The 17,758-nt window shown below is 41.3% G+C and overlaps 1 protein-coding gene across 8 annotated transcripts in view; it reads right to left on the bottom strand.

Annotated features, from left to right (window-relative positions):
- The window catches only part of DMD (dystrophin), a 1,176,878-nt gene that overhangs the window by 37,675 nt on the left and 1,121,445 nt on the right, over nt 1–17,758 (bottom strand). For 6 of the 8 annotated variants that reach the window (XM_063343608.1, XM_063343591.1, XM_063343600.1 and 3 more), the window contains 4 exons: nt 9,889–10,055; nt 7,649–7,760; nt 2,465–2,601; nt 1,644–1,682 (listed from right to left, as the gene is read on the bottom strand). In XM_063343608.1, the coding sequence (XP_063199678.1) occupies nt 1,644–1,682; nt 2,465–2,601; nt 7,649–7,760; nt 9,889–10,055 (455 nt within the window). The remainder of the gene's footprint in view (nt 1–1,643; nt 1,683–2,464; nt 2,602–7,648; nt 7,761–9,888; nt 10,056–17,758) is intronic. The other 2 variants (XM_063343637.1, XM_063343650.1) reach the window with 1 other exon arrangement.

The following is a 17,758-nucleotide window of genomic DNA, read 5'->3' on the forward strand; positions in this document are numbered from 1 at the left end:
GCCAAAGTTTGGATTAGCCCTGTAACTAAGAAACAGCTCTAAACCTGGCTAGCTCGGTAACTTGTGTTGTAGCCCTGGTGGTCTAGCACTAAGGAAAGGAACAAAGTTAGCAGAACAAAATGAAGAGCAAGTCTTTCCAGCCACTATTAATTTCTTAATTTTCTGCTTTCTTGTCAGTCTAGACAAAAGGATTGTGCTCAGGAAGATACCTGAGTTGGGCTGATAAAAGGTGCAACCTCTCCATACAAATCCTGCTTCTCAGTATTTCTCAAGCTTTCTTAGGTACTACATGCAAGTTAAGCTCCCTGTAGTAGATGACACTAAACCTTTGGTGTGAAGCTATCGGTGTAAGCATACCATGATGTTATTGCTGTAAATGCATTAGACTTAAGCACGTTATGGCAGCTTAATTTCATGTTATGTCAGACAAAGCAATGGCATTCCGTATTATCCAAGCTTTCTTTAAATGTTACTTTCAGCTTTTCAATTGTTCTAAAGGGTAAGAAATCCAGATCCACGGTTGAGTATATAGCATGCTGCAATCATCCCCAGATGCATTTAGAAACGAAAATGCGTCCTAAAGTTCAAAGCCCCTCTACTTCAGTCTGGCTCCAGCCTTTCAACATTTTCTGTGGGTGAATCCCCAACCATATGAGGTTTGCAGTACTATATGCATTTCTTGGTTGCTTAAAGTAAATTTCCTAGAGGAAGAGCACTTCATTTGACTTCCCAATTCGTTGTGCTTCAAATGAAATATATAAATCAATATTCAAATGTAGACATTTCACTATTGTTTATTCTACCAAAAATTCAATGAAGGTGCAAGCCGTATACATTTCACCATATAGAAATATATAAAATTCTATTTATTAGTTCTCAATAGTTATCAATATGTGAATTAAAAATAATCCTTATTTAACATTATTGTAAAATCATCCATGTAACACTAGTAGTAGCAAATGCCACAGCGATAAGTATATATATATATATATATCTTTAGTTTATGCCGAGGGTATCACTACAATAGTAAGACAATTCATGTGCAGGAATGGTGCAAGAATGAAATTCCAATTCATAGCTGAAAAACCCTGGTTTTTTAAATTATGAAAAAAGTACAGTAAACATTTCCCCATTTCAACCTGCCTTCATAAATTTTAAAGTGAGCTTTGGGCTAATTGGGGCACGTGAGTGTGTGGGTGTGCACAGTTGTGTGTAAAACCAATTTCCAGCTCTATCTACAAAACAACACCATTCCTGAAACTGAATTAAATCCATCAAGTTCAATTCATATCTTTCAAAAAGCATTTAGTATACATTCAGAGGGATCGACACTTATTCAGCAACACAGGCTTTTAAACGACAAATTCTCATAAGCATTAGTAGGACTGCACCAAAATCCCTGTTAAGTCGATGAAAATACATACTCCAGAAAGAGTATACAGTGCATAATCCACGATTGCTGGGAATTCCTGGATTTATCCCATTTGGGATCAAAACCTTCCTTCAGAGAGCGTACCAAAGAAAATAATCATAAAGAAAGAAGGAAATGAACTTATGTAAAACTAAATAAAGAAACAAACAAAAAAAAGTGAGGGAACGCAGCAGCAGTAGCAGCAGCAGCACACTTCAGCAAAAGTACTCACGCAGAATCTACTGGCCAGAAGTTGATCAGAGTAACAGGACTGCAAGACAAAAAATGAGGAGGTGAAGAGAGAGGCAGAAGAAACTTAGCAGCAAAATAATTACAGAAAGGTTAAAAAAAAAAAAAATCACAACAACTGAAAAACAGAAATCCAACAGACCAACAAGATGACTGTGAAGAGCTACCAACCAAAAAGTGAGAGAAAAACTGAAATCTAAAATTAAAAAAGAGAAAGAGAGAGAGCGAGAACAAGCTGCGTGCAATTGCCATTAAATAAGTGATTAAACTTGTAAAAAAACCCAAAGGGAACTGGGTTACTCATTGATTTCTCCATGTGCATCATTACTGCTATTTTTTTTTTTCTTCCATAAAGATTTCAAAGTCATTTAATACGACTAAATTTATAGGGTGAGAAACAGAAGAAATCAGCTGGGAAGCTTGCTAACACAGTAGCTTAATTAAAAAAATAAAAACACAGGAAGATATCCATTTGGAAGAAAATAAAAATTTAATTAAGAGATCACTAGTCTCCAAACTGCCATATCAAACTTTGAGGTTTGTAAGGCTGTCAGTAGGACAGTAAGTATTTTTGTTTTCCTAAGTGAAGTTGAAGTTCCTGTATAAGGACAGGTGGAAACATAAAAGCAATGGCAATTGGAACCCCAGCTTGTGTCTTCCTGCCAGCCGAGGTTAACAAAAATGAAAAAAAATAATAATAAAGAGGCTTTATGCATTTAGGAAGTGAAGGGAGTTGGCACCAACCGGGGAGCTCAAAGAGCTGACCAAATTAATTGCTACTTAAGACGCTTTAGAGTTACTCACGTTTCCATGTTGTCTCCCTCCAAGACAGTTTGCACAGGCAGGTAGCCCATTCGTGGGTGCTTTGCAAAATATCTTTTTGTTCGAAATTTGTTTTTTAGTACCTTGGCAAAGTCACGGACGTCTTCTCCTGAAGTTGTCTGAAAGCCACAAATCACAATGAAATCATCTTTCATGAGGTTATTAGCGTTTCTCGGCTGCCTCTTCCTTTGCTGGGTCACCTGGAAGAGCTGTGGCCACACCAAGCACAGCTGCCAATGGCTTGACCTCCGGAACCATGAATTTTATGTATTTACCACCGTTACCTTACAATGTACTTACTACACAGCGAAACTGCTAGTGGGGATAAAGGAAGAAAAAGAGAAGCTCCAAAAACCCCTGACAGGCTCGTGCCTCATCCCAGGGGGATCTCAAGAGGACACGAAATAATTAGACAATAATTTGTCATTTCCTCATCTGGCCTGGGGGGACTCTGTCTGCTTTTTGTTCAGCACTAAAGTTGCTGTAACGGAGGATACACAGCCAGTCCGTGTGTCCAGCTAGCTGCTTCACTGGATGGATCCTGACTCTTACCACACGCTCGCCATCTACATCTCACGGACTTGTCAGTCCATGGAAGTCAGACCTGTACTCTCAGTATGTTTTCTTTTCAGGTTCCTTTCTCAGTCTCCTCTGCCATTAATGTTTTGATCAAAGAGAAACAAGAAGCAGGTGAGAGCTGCTGAAAGCACTTAGATCAGTTATTTCTTCCCGCGCCTGTTTAATCTGAAGCCAGCAGGCATTTAAGATCAATACCCTGAGGAGAGTACAATTTGCACAGAGTTTTCTGCTCCCTTGCCTGTGGTCATCTTTCCTGGCTGCTGTAGAGACCAGCAGAGGAGCGCAAAGTGGAATTAGTTTCCTGAAAACCAGAATGAGCCCGGAAGAGTTCAAAGGAGGTCTGCTGGGAAGATGCAAAACTTCTTGCGAGCCTGATAAAGAGTCAGGCAATTTTCTGAAGAATTTTAATGGAAGACTTCAGTTACTTTAGTCAGGCTGCACTCCCTTCTCTGCACCTCACAGAGACACTCGACCCTGAAATACTGCTCTTCTACAGTAAATTAAGTTCTTCCTGACCCACATAATGATATTGCTTCTTCAGTGTATCTAATTTGAAGGAAAGAAATGAGGGAAAAGTTAATCTTCCCGACAATTTTTAATGAGTTCCATGCCTTCTATTTAGAGAGGAAGGAGGTGCCGGGACCTATCAGTCAGGCCAACCTTCACAGAGCTGCTGAAACACAGATGTATGTATTTTTAACGACTGCCTGGGTAGAAAAATTAAGGATGCCCTGAAAAATAACGTGCAGAAAGACTGAAATATATTAACAGAACGGACGAGTGTTATCCCTGTACTGTTGACGCCTACAAGCTTCATGTAAAGCTAGAAAGAATTTGGCTGTCTTTCCGGTCAGCCTGCCTGGTAGGAAAATTTGGCATGAGCAATGACTGGCAGAGAAGTGACATGGCAGAACCTACAAGCCAGTACATCAGCATCTGTACTTTCAAGAAACTGAGATAAATGCTTGATAATATTAAGTATCACTTCCTCGATACATCAGAAGTAAAGACAGTTTGGGGAACGGAGGGATTAAGCATGGCCAGACCACCCAGAGGACTCTGGAAAGGGGATTTACTGAGGTGGCCTCACACGCCCCAGCCGGAGGGAATTCCCTTTGCCGACTGCCATCTGCAATGCCTGCCAGGAGAGCTCTGAACCAGGTCAGCATCAGGAGATGACGCACAGAGCACATGAACTGGGAACAGAGAAAAAGTTTTCATATTTAGTCTCGGTATAAACGGATTAAGCACAGCTTTCTGTTCAGTTTGTTCACCTGTGTCATTCATAACCATTTGTTCCTGCTTTGTCTATTTTCAATGTTGTGAGCACTTCCCATTGCTTTTGACTGTAATTTGGATTAAGTGTTTTCAGGCATGATTAACAATAAAACATTCTTCGCTTTGACCTTCCTGGGACTGTTCCTCCCCCTTGCTCCCCTGAACCTTCTGCATGAGAACCAAAGAGTAAAACGGTGCGTTTGCACAGGAACATCCTGATCTAGTTGGTAGCACAAGAATCCCATGAAGAAAATATGTCTTCCGGTGACAACCAGAAGCACCAGGCACCTCTCATATGATTCAATTTCCATTTCAAAAATGCTCAAGGAGCACGAGAAAGGCAAAGAAAATGTGATTATTATGTGGACAAGCTGATAGATTGAGGCTATTTTCAGACATACTTTCTGATTTATTCCACAGATGTTTTATTCCACATGATTTTCAGACCAAAATCATCCAAAACACAATTCTCAGCAGAACTGGTTTACGAGGAAGAAACAGCGGAGTTTCAACATCCCAGCTCTCTTAAATCAAAGCAATACACAGGCAGCCAGGCAGAGCATGTTCCAAAACTATTCCAAACCCAAAACTCTTTCGTGACATAAGGAGGACTTTACCATCATCTGACTTTTCGCGGTTTGGTTTAAAAAAGTGCCTTGCCAAACCCCCACCCCAGACCTCAGCCCTGACTGTAAGCACTAGCTGTAGAAAGGTACCTCGGTTTTGACAGGCTTCCTTCGAACAAGGTGTTTTTTATGCTGGTGTGTCACTGTTCATTAAACGCAAACAGAAAAATGAACCTACATTTAAATCCCAGTCTAGAAGTTGTCTTCTGTGCTTTATTTGAAACCTCTTTAAAAGTCACCCTCTCTTTGAACAATAAATCGAGCTGTGTTGCTTTCAGGAATAATTGTTGCGATTTTCCTGCCCAAATAAAAATTAGGGAACAGCCTTGCCCTTATTCTGCCTCAAACTTTTGCAGGAGAGGAAAAGTTATCACATCCCTCAGATATTTAGCATGAGTTCTCAAATCTCCCCTAAGCAGAATTAAAGGCTGCAGTGCTCCAAAACGTCCTGGAAGTAAGAGGGAGGGTGAATAAAAATACCCAAACACTTCACTGTGCACATCCAGCTATTGCAAAGATATATGAAAGAAGGCACCACATGTCTTCTGTCTGCCAAAATGCATTTTAAGGTGAGAGATTTGTCTGGAGGAAGAGTCAAAAATGCCTTGGCAGCTGCAAACCCCTTTTCATTCATTTAGAAAACAATTACACACTAGACGTGATATCTTCAGTGGATGTCTTGTTCAGTGACACAGTATTTGGGTTTATTTTTTCAATATCAGCAACACAAAAAAGATCAGGGTTCGCTGTGCGTCACATTCACTTTTTTTTTTTTTTTTTTTTTTTTACCCTGAGTTAATCCTTTTCTAATTCAACTGGCTGCTGGTGCAGCCAGGCACAGCACATTAGCATGGGCTGCTGGAGTTCAGGATTCACAAAAAAATGTACTGGCCCTGAATGGCTCTTTATTCTCATCCAGCAGGCTGGACACGGTTGCAAGTTTTCTCTTCACCGCCGCGTTCGCCTGTTAGTAATCTGTATTTTTAGGGAGAACAGAAACCTGCTGGACCCCCTGTTGCAAGGAGTTGCTGCAGGTGGTGGGGGTGTCTCACAATCCTTTTTCGTTTCTCTCTCCTCAAAACACGTCTTAGGAACAGATTAAGAAAATAGTAGCAAGACGTTGGTTTGTGCATTCTGTGCACCATTCACGGATCGGCCGTGTCACTTATTAGTGAGGCAAAGAGTGGCAAACTGCAAAACGAAACCATGGCCGACTCAGCAAGGAGGTATTCAGCTGCAGCTGGAAGGAATGCTCTAACGCGGCCGGTCGATCGCTCGCTTGCTCTGCCTAGGACTCGGATCCTGAGAGTGAGCTCTAGGAATGCCTGCGATGGAGAAGTCTGTTCAGACCTGCCCAGGCAGCGCCAGCTTCCCTCCGGCTTGTGCAGGAGTTCAGGCAAATGGCCCTTTCCAGCAACCGCAGCCCCTGGGGGACGAGGCTGAAAAGCAGCAGGCAATGAATACTGACAAAAAGCTCGCCACTCCGCGGTAGTTGCCCTTGCAGACGCTCAGGTTAAATACTGCCATTTAAACGCCACAGCAAAAGTTGATAGAGAATGCAAATAAATACCCGTAAATTAAAACTAACAAAAATACTGGGTTTGCTTTACTATAATGTTTTAGGGAAAGAAATTTTTCTCTCTCCTTCCTAAGTTTCTAAGAAAATCTGAGTCTTCATTTTGGCCATGGCTTTTTGTTTGGATAAAGTTGTAAAGACCATGCATATAATCTTATGAGGTTAGCCCATGTATAATTTTGATGCTTTATTTTAACTGCTTATGTTTGACCAGCAGATGAAAGTACAAGACTAGGGGACCATCCTCACAGCTGAAAATGACAACCAGAGAACGTACTGCTCCAACACCACAGCAAACAATAGCAAAGGCGGCTGAAAGCTCAGTCCTGCTGCATCATGGAAGGACAACTTGAGAGCTCCTCTAATTTAAGCCCCTCTGCGCTGGCCATGAGTGGCCAAAAAGAAAAAGGAGCACAGTGAAAGAGTAACATGGAATTTCCTTTGCCAGCTGTCTGGTTTGAAAGGAACGTTTACGCAAAACCGATCCTTTTGAGAGCTGCGAAACAAGACCCTCACCACACCATCAATGCAGCACATCTACACTGCGCTGCACAGAACACTCCAGCCTCCAGTCTTCAGAAATGAAATCTAACTTGCTACTCTTGAGAACTTCCCTAGTATTTTACACCATCAAGAAATCATATAACACAAAGTACCACTAAATAGTAAAGAACTTAAAAATGCAATCATAGTGTTGTGGGGAAAACAAGTGAAGGGACAACTTGCTGAGAAAAGGAAGAAAAATCTCACAATGATATGGAGAAAACATTGTGACCTAAGATGCGAATGAGTATTCACACAAATCACAGGCTCCCTGCAGGACCCATAAAGTGAACTAGAGCACTGAACATGGAACAAGTCATTAGCAAGCAATAATACATTATGACACAGCATTGAACAAACAATGAACTTCAATTTACTTCAAACTATTGGAGTATCCTTTACTAACAATCAGAAATTGCTGGCATGTATAGTATAAAAAGGTGATTTAATTATAGGGGAGGAAAGAAAAGCCACCCAAACGCTCCATTACCTTGCACATAGGAAATGAAGTTTTTCCTTTCTACATAAGAAGGGACAGTGAGGGTCAGTAAAACAGCTACTTACTGGTGTGCAGTATTCCACCATGGGATAGTGCATTTTATGACCTTTTGCAACACGGCCAGAGAAGAAGCAACTTTGGCAGATGTCATAGTTAAAGTGCTTTAAACTTCTGTACCTAAAAGAGGAGAAAAAAACCAAACACAGCTTCAGGGCTTTGTATGTGAATGCTTCATATCAGCCTGTCAAGTTTTTTGTGTGAGGAAGTTCTCTCCCTTGAGAGAGAGGGAGTGTGTACATTACACACATACAGTGTGTAATGCTGGGCAATGCTCCTCTGCCAGCGCAGGACAGGTATTGCTGTCTCGGATCTTTATCGAAGATTTACATCTTCAAAAAAATTTTTAATATTGGGTAACAGTGAAGATTTCTACACAATCACTCTCTCTTAACATACAAAAGACACCACCACACTTTCTGTTTCTATAATGCTAATTTCAGTTTCTTTGCTCTTCATCATGATTCCTAACAGAATGTCCCAAGGCAGTAAACTTCAAGTAAGTAACGCCCTCCTCAACAAGTCAGTCCAGCAAACTCCTAAGTGCCGCATACAAAGCAGGGATTTGTTTGCGTCCTTCCTAGCACCTCTATCAAAACAATTTTCCTGTATGGCATTCCGTCCATGTAAAACTCCGAATGCACTTTCGGGCCATTATTTAATCTCATCAGCTCTATGAGGCAGCTAACTGTTGTATCTGCTATGCTCAAGTGCTTGAAAGAGCCGGAGGCATAAGGGTTGTCCTGTTCCAAATACGTGAAGCAGTTCAGTCACAATGACCTCAAAAGAGCATTGTTTTATCCGTACTGAGGCGCACAGTATTAGCTTTCTAAAAGCCTTCCAATACAGTATCTTTTTGTCAAGTGTGTACACAGGGTTTCAATGACTTGCAAAGCCAGAGAAAAAATCTGTGACAAACAGATTCTACTATCATGATAATAGATTTGTTATATAAATTTAAGAGACAGATGAGATCAGTCAAGTAAAATTAGACGCAAACACAGAGCTCCAGTGTCCACTTCCCGAGTTCTCGATGTTCACTACAGACTATCCATTCACTTGCCACTCTTTGATTTTCCAAGTGCTGCATTTTTCAATTCCACCTACTTGTCTTTGGCTGTTTATACAAAACTGTGTAACTCACTCTGTAGTTCATAAACGGTATCTGGGAACAGAAAAATTAGACTTTGTGGATGAGCTGAACTACTCGCATCCCATCCCTAGCTCTTCCTCAGTAACATCCAGTTAAGATATTCAAGGGGAATAAAAGCAGAAGAATTTAGATGATTAGAGGACCAGCCTCACTGAAGAAAAACTCAGATTCAAACCAAAGCAAAACCTTCACTATTTTCCTCCGTTTCCCACTGCCTGTGAAGCGCACAGCAGAAAGCACTGCCCCACTACAAGCATAAAAGCAACATTCACACTCTCCCAGGTTAGAGCAAAATGATGGCTTTGCTATGTGGTACTGCTTGCTGCTGCTATCTATCTGCGTTTTAGAAACAAAATTACAGAAAGCTTTTTGTAAACAACACGATACCATAGAAGGAGAAATGCCAATGGTAAAAGACGACCGTGCATAAAAAGAACAGAAACCATACAAAGCAGCTATTGCGAAGCAAAGTGATAAAACAAGTCTAGGCATAATTGAAAGTGAGTATTTACTTAGCCGTTAAGTGGATTCTCAACAGGCATACCAACACACAGCCATTTTACAACACAGTGACTTATTCATTGCCATAGTAACCGTGGTGTCGATCCAGATGTTTAAATAGACCAGCAACATTTCCCCCACTCCAGGTTAATGTTCCACCAACAACATTTTTTCTCTGAGAAACGCGCATGCAGCTTTACACATCTGCGCATTTTCAAGGCGCTTCCTTGCTTTATACCACAACAGAAAGCAATTCATTAGGATCCAATTCAGAAAATGTAACTGCATGCATAGGACAGATTGAATGTAAAGCAAATCGCATTAGTTGTGCAATCTACCCATACTTTGGTTGAGGCATGGAAGGCAAGAGCGGGACAGAGAGGAAGGGCCATATTTGAAGTGAGAGCTGATTTTTGTTCTCTTCAACTCTCGCACCACTGTACCCACTCTAGGTGTCCCTCTCCTTCGTGCCCTGTCACAATTATTTTTTCCCTCAACAACACGCATAAAGTCAAGCACGTGATTCGCCTGGAAACAAACAGTGCTCTTGCTCCACCGAGCAGTAGTACACGTGGAAAGGGGGCGAGCTTGTACCTGAATCCAATAATTGGACACTCCTTGCAGATGTTACACTTGGCTTGGTGTTTGGCGGTCTCAGCAGCAGCCACCCTGTGCAGGACGGGCAGCCACACCATGGACTGTGGTTCCAGCCTCATCCAGTCCAGGAAGAGGGCTGCTTCGATCTCCGGTTTGTTGTTGGCCTGTGACACAGGGGGAAGAAAGACAGGGGCTGAGCACAAGTCATCTGCCTGCCACCAGTTCAAGCCGTTCGTTTCCTGCCCACACTGTATCTTTTCCCTGAATGTACCCCAGTTTTTCCCCCAGTCCAGCCGTTCATACTCCCCCCAAAAAAACCCAAACCAAAAAAACAACCAACCAACCAACCAAAAAAAAACCCTCCAGGATCCCGCCTTCAAGACAGGAACTGAACACTATTATTATTATTATTAACGTTTCAAATCTCTCTTTCTCTCATTCCCTATTACAACAGACAGAGCTACCATGTATTCTGTCACAGAGAAAATCATCCCTTACAGGATCACCTTTGATGCTTGATCTCATGTTTCCTGTCTCTCTTATCTGAGCCTGCCTAGCACTGCTTCTCACCTATTTTAAAACCAGTTTGTGTTATCCAAAGCCCTAAAAATTGCACACCTTTTGATTAAAATTCCTTACTCCTTAATGTCCTTCGTTATCATACCAACCTTTCTTCTAAACGCACACATAAGGAAATCATTCAAATCCCTCCTCAAGCCTGTTGTCGAACATGTAACCTCTCTGCCGCCTTAAATGCCTCAAAATCCCTATTCCTACCGTATCATCTCTAAATTTCCTGTAATTGCCTGCAAACACAATACGGTTTTGTCCCACAGAATACAATCGATTTAGCCTCATATTCCACTACCTCCCACTTCCACCTCTTTGCCAGCAGCAAAAGAGCCTACGAACACTTCCCAGCAGTCCCATTCCTCTGCTGCCTTCCCATCACATCCTAACCACTGTGATTATTTCAGGTATCTCTTCTACGGTAACTATAAGGCAGCTCAGTCACACAGCTGAATCCCATTGCGGCAGGCACTGTGCACACACCAAAAAATGATATATCACCCATACCTGGCAGCACCTACAGTATGGGAAACAAAACAGCAAAGAGGTACAAGAAACACAAGGCAACGGGGGACAACAGCAATCTGTCTACATGGGTAGAGGTCACACCGTACCGGCAGGTAAAGAACAGTGCAGAATAAAGGTAAAGAGCACCAAAAGGGATTTTAAGGAAAACAGTGAAGGGACGGAGTTAACGTTTATGGGGAGGGTCCCTCCAGCGTGCAGGGTGGTGCAGAGCCAGCACAAAACTGGTCATCTGAGAACATGGGAGCTGGTTTCAGTGCTGCAGGTGAGGTGATGGAGCAGTGGAAACAGCGAAGGGCTCTGGCGGGGAGGAGGAGGATGGGTCTGCACAGGGAACAGCCCAAGCGATGAAGAGGGATGCCGTCGTGCTCCATTTCTCTAAACCATCACTGCATGCTAATTCAAATTCCTTGAGACATTTCCTTCCATGATACCCAACAGAATCAGCATATTTATGGGCTGAATATATTAGAATCATCTGTTTTCCTTTTTCTCTGGGGTTTCAAATACAGCCCTCTGTGGGCCAGTCTTTTCTATTTCAAACTTCACAAGGCAGACTGTCTTCCTTTGTGGTTCCAAACCTATTTGAAGCATTTAAATAAATAATAAGCATTAATGTATCATGTACCTGGACCGAGATGAATAGGGGATTGAGTGCTGATTTTTTTTAACGCTTGCTCTCAGTTACTTTTCCAGTTTCTCATGAAATCTGAGTTTATTATGACCTACCTAAAACCTTATTCAACTAAAAACACTAGCAAGGAATTTGGAGGAAAAAGTATCACAATATCATAACTGATCTAAAGGAGAGGGAGCTATAGGGAAAAACAATTAGTTGTGTGAGGGTTTTTTTGGTTTTGTTTTTTTTTGTTTGTTTGCTTGTTTTTAAAGCTAACACTGTTTATAATCTTGACAAATAAATTAACTGATCAATACTTGAAGAATGAGAAAAATGCAAAGTCTCCTAGACAGAACCCCTGGCCACAAGAAAGACGTGGAAACCTCCCCCCAAATATCTGCTGAATAATGCATTGCATTAGAACGGACTTAAAATGCTACTGCAATACTTTAGCTAATTAAAAACAAAGAGATTTTTTTGTTCAGGGCATTCTTCTTGAGATGCTAGTTTGCAAAATCATTTAAAGACTCCTATGGCTGCATTTAAGATCCACATATATGGATTTCTAATACAGTCACATACATCCTTTTTGGATATTTGGGGTAAAACCATCAAACCACAACACATCTACAGTTATTCAGATAAAGTCCCTCAAAATTTAATATTCACTACAGGTCTCATATGAAATGGAATAACCTTTTTTTTTTTTTTCTTCTTCTGCACACACTGAAATATTTCTGAAGACTTCTGCACTAAATCCTACTCCTCTGTTTGTTCATGTAGCTACAGAATTTAGGAACCCCCTCAAATTAAAAAATAGAGAAAATCAAAAGAACAATAAAGTGCAGCCAACACTGGCATCAGAATTTGTTCATAAGAGCGGATACTGCCTTCTGTTGCAGGACGTCAGTGAATTCAATAGAAATAAATTAATTCTAGAACTCTCCTAAGAGAAAGGCGTATTTATAAAATATGATAATCTATATGTCTATTTTTCAGCTAGCAGCCAGGGCAGGAAAGGGGCTGGGGAGAGACTTTCTGTGGCTCACTCGGTGAGCCAGCATCAGCCAGGAACTACACTGGCAAACCATTACCCTGCCTAGCAGGCTACACTTTCTATACAGAGGTCCTCTAAACCTCAAAAAAATTTTAAGCGGATCTCTTTAATATGCTGTTTCTAATAGAAAAACATCAAGTGTATGGAAACGCTGCAGTGCAAGCTGCAGTCAGAATAAGAATGAGCTGCTCAAAGCGCTGCGCTCCACTTGTAGCTGCTTTAAATTTGCAGCAAAAATGCTGCGCTGATGAAAGACTTTCCGTAACATCCAAAGATCTATTTTAATTTTTGCAGTCACTGTCGATTGCCAGCAGTCCCAATAGCTGCCTACCCAGAGCTCTGCATGCTGCCTGTACAAAACCTGTGCTCAGAGAGATTAGGTGCATTAAAATGTATCAGAACTGGTTCCGAATTATATTACATGAAGATTTAAAGCCACGTGGAGAAAAGCTGGTCAGGGTCAGACAGTATAGGACAGACAGTTCTCGACTGTTCCCTGAGCTGCTGTTACGATTTTTTTAATAATCTCTAAATCCGGTAAAGGCAGCAGCTGAAGATTTTACATAAGGGAAAAAGTCTGAATTCATACAGTTTGTATCTGAACCAACAAGATCAAGCTGCAAAGAATATTAATGGTTCTTCTCTTGAACGTATTTCTGTGCAACTCCTAATTTTTATGGTAATAACAGTGAATCATAAAGTAAAATTCATAAAGCCCTTTCCAGCTTACAAGTAACAATTTGTTATGGGGGACATTCAAATTCATTATGTTCCAGACATCTGTTTTACAGTATTTATTTTGCAGAAACAATGGGGGAATAGGATGTTGGGTGGTGCTAGCATCTTTATGCAATACATAAGAGTTGAATTTTTTGAGGTTTTTTTTCCCCCCTCTTCTTCCAGTTAGTAGTTTAAAAAATATTCTATGCTATATTAACTTTACCTATCCAGAATATGAAATATGCTTAATATAGTTGTGATGTTGCATGAACAACGTGATACGTTTTTGTACACAGTCAGAGAACACAGCACAAATTTATGATAACATTTTTGATGAGCTATATTTTGTTTAGCTGCAGCATAGGAAATTAATTGGAAATAAATTAACATTGCTAATTTCATGGTGTTTTCCATCCAGGATGGAAAGCTTTACGTTAGGTTAAGTAAGCATTATTTTGGACAAAATGAAAAATGAGCAATGGGATTCTTGTGACTTGTTGAAGTTTAAAAATGCAGAGCAAGCCATGAACAGCAGCCCTGTCTCCCAGGAGTCGGAGCAAAACCTGCTCAACCTTGTCTTCCACTCTTGAATGGCTTCCCCAATACATTTGTGTTCTCCCCATTGCTAGCTGGTAAGAAAACAAAAGTCAAGAATTTATTATGTTTGAGACAAGTGCTGTTTCATGGTCAAGAAAGAGAGGATTATTATAAAGGTAACTTTGTAAAATACAAACTGCTTAAATCTGCCTCGACCCTTGGAGCAAATGCGTAAGATCATTACTTTGACCCCTTGCGTTGGCACTCGATTGCATTGACTACTCCAGTCAACGTTTTAAGTGTTATGGTAAAAAGTAATACAATAAAAACCCATGAACCCAGAAGTGAATTAGTGCACAGTGTTATATCATCCACACTCGAGAAACACCATCTTCCTACTCCCCATATGGTAAACCATTTTAAAACAGATCTTTAAAACAGTTCACTTGTAGGACTCTTCAAGAGTGCCTCCCAAAGTCAGGCACAGGTTGACAAAATCCTGCTGAAATAAAATCAGAATTGCTGTTTTATGACATTTACAGCATAGCAGCTTGAAGAAGGATTTGCTAGTTCCCCTCAGGCCAGCTCTCCCCTGGCAGAGTCAAAAGCAGAAAAAATATCCTATGAATGGAAACAAGGGCTGCCTGGATGTCTCAAAAGAGATCGAGTCCCTCAACAGTAACGCTGCATTTTCATATAGACACCTATGGAACTAAACACAGTTATTTGTGCACAGTATTGATACTTCCTAACTGCCAAAAAAACCCAAACAAACCCAAAAAACAAACCCAACCCACTCTTCACAAAACAACTGTCCAAGCAATTCGTATCACAGCATTTATGTCCAAAGTCGCTATCAGGGTCCCGGCCCAGGATTTGCAATACCAAACTCCACCTAAAAGGACTAACTGGCCCCTATTTCAGCTTTTATTTGTCTGAGTAAATATACTGGATTTGGACACAGATAAGTGTCTGTAAAAAGACAGGCTGATCTTGCCTGATCATTGATCAAGTACAAACCTAGAAATTAAACAATTACATACAATACAGAATATTAAAATACTTTCCTCTGTCAAAGTGAAATGAAACAAGAAGGTTTAAAATACAGATATGAATGAACTGTACCTATTTCACTACTCCTTAGCTTCATCTGTACTGTTTTTTCATATCAAATACTTGAGTTCAAGTATACCCTCGGAAGAAAGCATACTTAAAACAGTTTATAACCGAGAACCAAATATCCTAATTATCATCGAGAAACAGCAAGACACATTTTCATCTGAGCTGCATTCTGTTTTCACATCACATTTCTTAAAACGTCCCAATGTCACAGTAACTAATCCAAAGCAGTGATGCGAATTCCTCGGTCCTATTTACAACATACAAGGAAAGCATATTAATAATTTTACGCTGTGATTAAAACACAGAGCGTGTGTCCTTCACTCCGTATCGATTCCCTATCCTGTTTACTTAAAAAACGTACCCATCACAGAACTAGAAGAAAAGTGCTTCCATGCTGCAGAAATAGTGAATTCACTCAATTTTTCATGGATCTATCGATTGCTTTGATGCAGTCTGAGACCAGGCAGAACTATCTAAGTCTTCAAATGGTCATTAGATCAAGTTCTTCGTTCATCACTTAAAAACTTTTTTTTTCTTTAACATCTCAAAGCACAAAGTGCATCCCCCTGCACCAGGTAGGAAGGAAGAGTTCCGTAACATCCTTTTCCTCCCAACAATTACTATCAGCACCTTTACGTACATGAAGAAAACTACAGAAAGCAAGAGTCAGTGCCAGGAGGGATGAAAAGTTACAGGGCAGCAGCAACCTACGGTAAGGGGACACACTCCTCAGGGGTATACGAAGAAAACTATGGAAAGCAAGAGTCAGTGCTGGGGGGATGAAAAGCACCAGGGCGGCAGCAGCCACCTGTGGGAAGGGGACAAGGTGCCGGGGAGCGGGCAGCGGCGGCAAAACACAGGAGAGATTTCCCCTGTTATCAACTGGGAACAGTAAACATCCCCCTTCTTTTTTTTTTTTTTTTAATGCTGTTGTGCAGACAGACAAGGCCGTTGCCAGGGCACCTAACCTAAGGGGGCTGGGAGAGCCATTTCTGAAGCACGCGTTTGTTGCAGACTCTGACACGACTGCAATTTATTGCTGGCTTATCATCACCAGAGAGGGGAAAAAAAAAGAAAGAAAGAAAAAAAAAAAACCTCTTAAGAGAAAGCATTCCTCACTGCAGGCGTACAAAGAAAGACTTAATTTAGTTCCCACACAATAATGTAAACTATGAATCCCCACACAATTTTTAAAAATTGAATTATCACACTTCAGCAAAAGGAGGCCGCCGGGAGCCCTGTGCAATCTCCCCTCGGACGTCCAGCCCCTCTGTTTCCTAGGCCCTCCCTGTACCCCCTGGCATCTCTGCACTGCCCCCCAGCCCCAGGACTCTCGTGTCCCCCATGCGCCACAACCCTATGTCAAAAGGACTTCTCTGTACTCCTCTCCTCCTTTTCTCCTGGAAAGGTCTTACTTCTTCCCCCTTCTCCATTCCTGGCTGCTCCTTTCTTTCATGCCTCATCCTACCCAACCTTCTGTTTCCTTTATCACAGTTATTCCTACTACTGTTCTTACCATCATTCCCTTAGGGTGGCCCTTTTATTTCCATTCCGTAGTTCCTTCTCCCTCCCCTCCATCAGGGCTCTCCCTACACTTGAGTTCCTTGAGTTCCTGCTCCTCCCTATTTTTGTATTTCCCCTCCTCAGTTGAGCCTCCCTCCCCCCTTCTGGTCCTCCTAGATCATCTGTTCTCCTGCAACCCAGGTCAGAAACCACCCTCCCACTCTGCCAGTTAAAATGAGGCTTCACCTGGAGGGGAAAATAAAAAAGAGAGGATGAAATTCCTCTTACTGCAGGTAAGAAGAAAACCTATTTTCCAGTGCTGGTAAAAGAAGGAAATCCCAGGTTTTAGGATGTGCTGATTTCTGAACATGTCAAAGGCGGTGCCCAGCTGTGCTTGGGCTGTTTCTAGGAGCACTGGCAGCAGGATGCGGTACAACATTCAGCCTGCTGGCATGTCTTCATTTGTAATGACAATGTTGCTAACTCATTTTATTCAAACAAACGTTTTTTTCAAAGTCTTCTTCCTACGTCATAAAAACTGGTTTTGTGTGTTCATCACTATGAATGTAATTGTGTTTTTTCCTAATATAAACACACATAATGTCAGGCCCCTTTTCAAAAAACCCATGTTTTTGTTAGATCCCAAGGTCACTTTCCTTATCGGTTTTTCAACAGTGTTCTAAGTGCTGTTGCCATTCACTTGGGAAAATGACAGGATCCAGCGAGCCCTAATTTCCGAGGAAGGTCATTTGCACAAGCGAGCTTTTGACCACGGATTTGCTGTGGCATCATCTTGTGTTGGTCTCACTCGAAAGCCCAACGTGGAACTAGAGGCTTGAAAGCCAGAGCAGGGTCTAACCCAGCTATCAAAGTTGCTATGCGTAGTTTATCAGCATGCGTTATCCACCCAGGCTGTGGCCCTATACTATTTGGAAATGGCATCAAACACAGACTAGAATTATAAAGGTCAGGACATCAATGATGGAAATGTGAAAATGTGAATCTTGTTGAATTAACCTGACAAAAGTAGTTTAAAAAGTACAGAAAGCAAGCGTCCCATCACAACTGAAGTTTGCGGTGATTTTAGAATAAGATTCTTTTCATAGTCACTGTGTGTAAGAAGACTATTTCCAAACTTTAATATTCATTGAAAAAAACTTGTTGTGTTTTGCTTACTAGAGAACTGAAACTTGAGCAGCAAGCAAAAAAGCAAA

Source organism: Chroicocephalus ridibundus, chromosome 1 (genome assembly GCF_963924245.1).
Source record: "Chroicocephalus ridibundus chromosome 1, bChrRid1.1, whole genome shotgun sequence".
Taxonomy (NCBI): domain Eukaryota; kingdom Metazoa; phylum Chordata; class Aves; order Charadriiformes; family Laridae; genus Chroicocephalus; species Chroicocephalus ridibundus.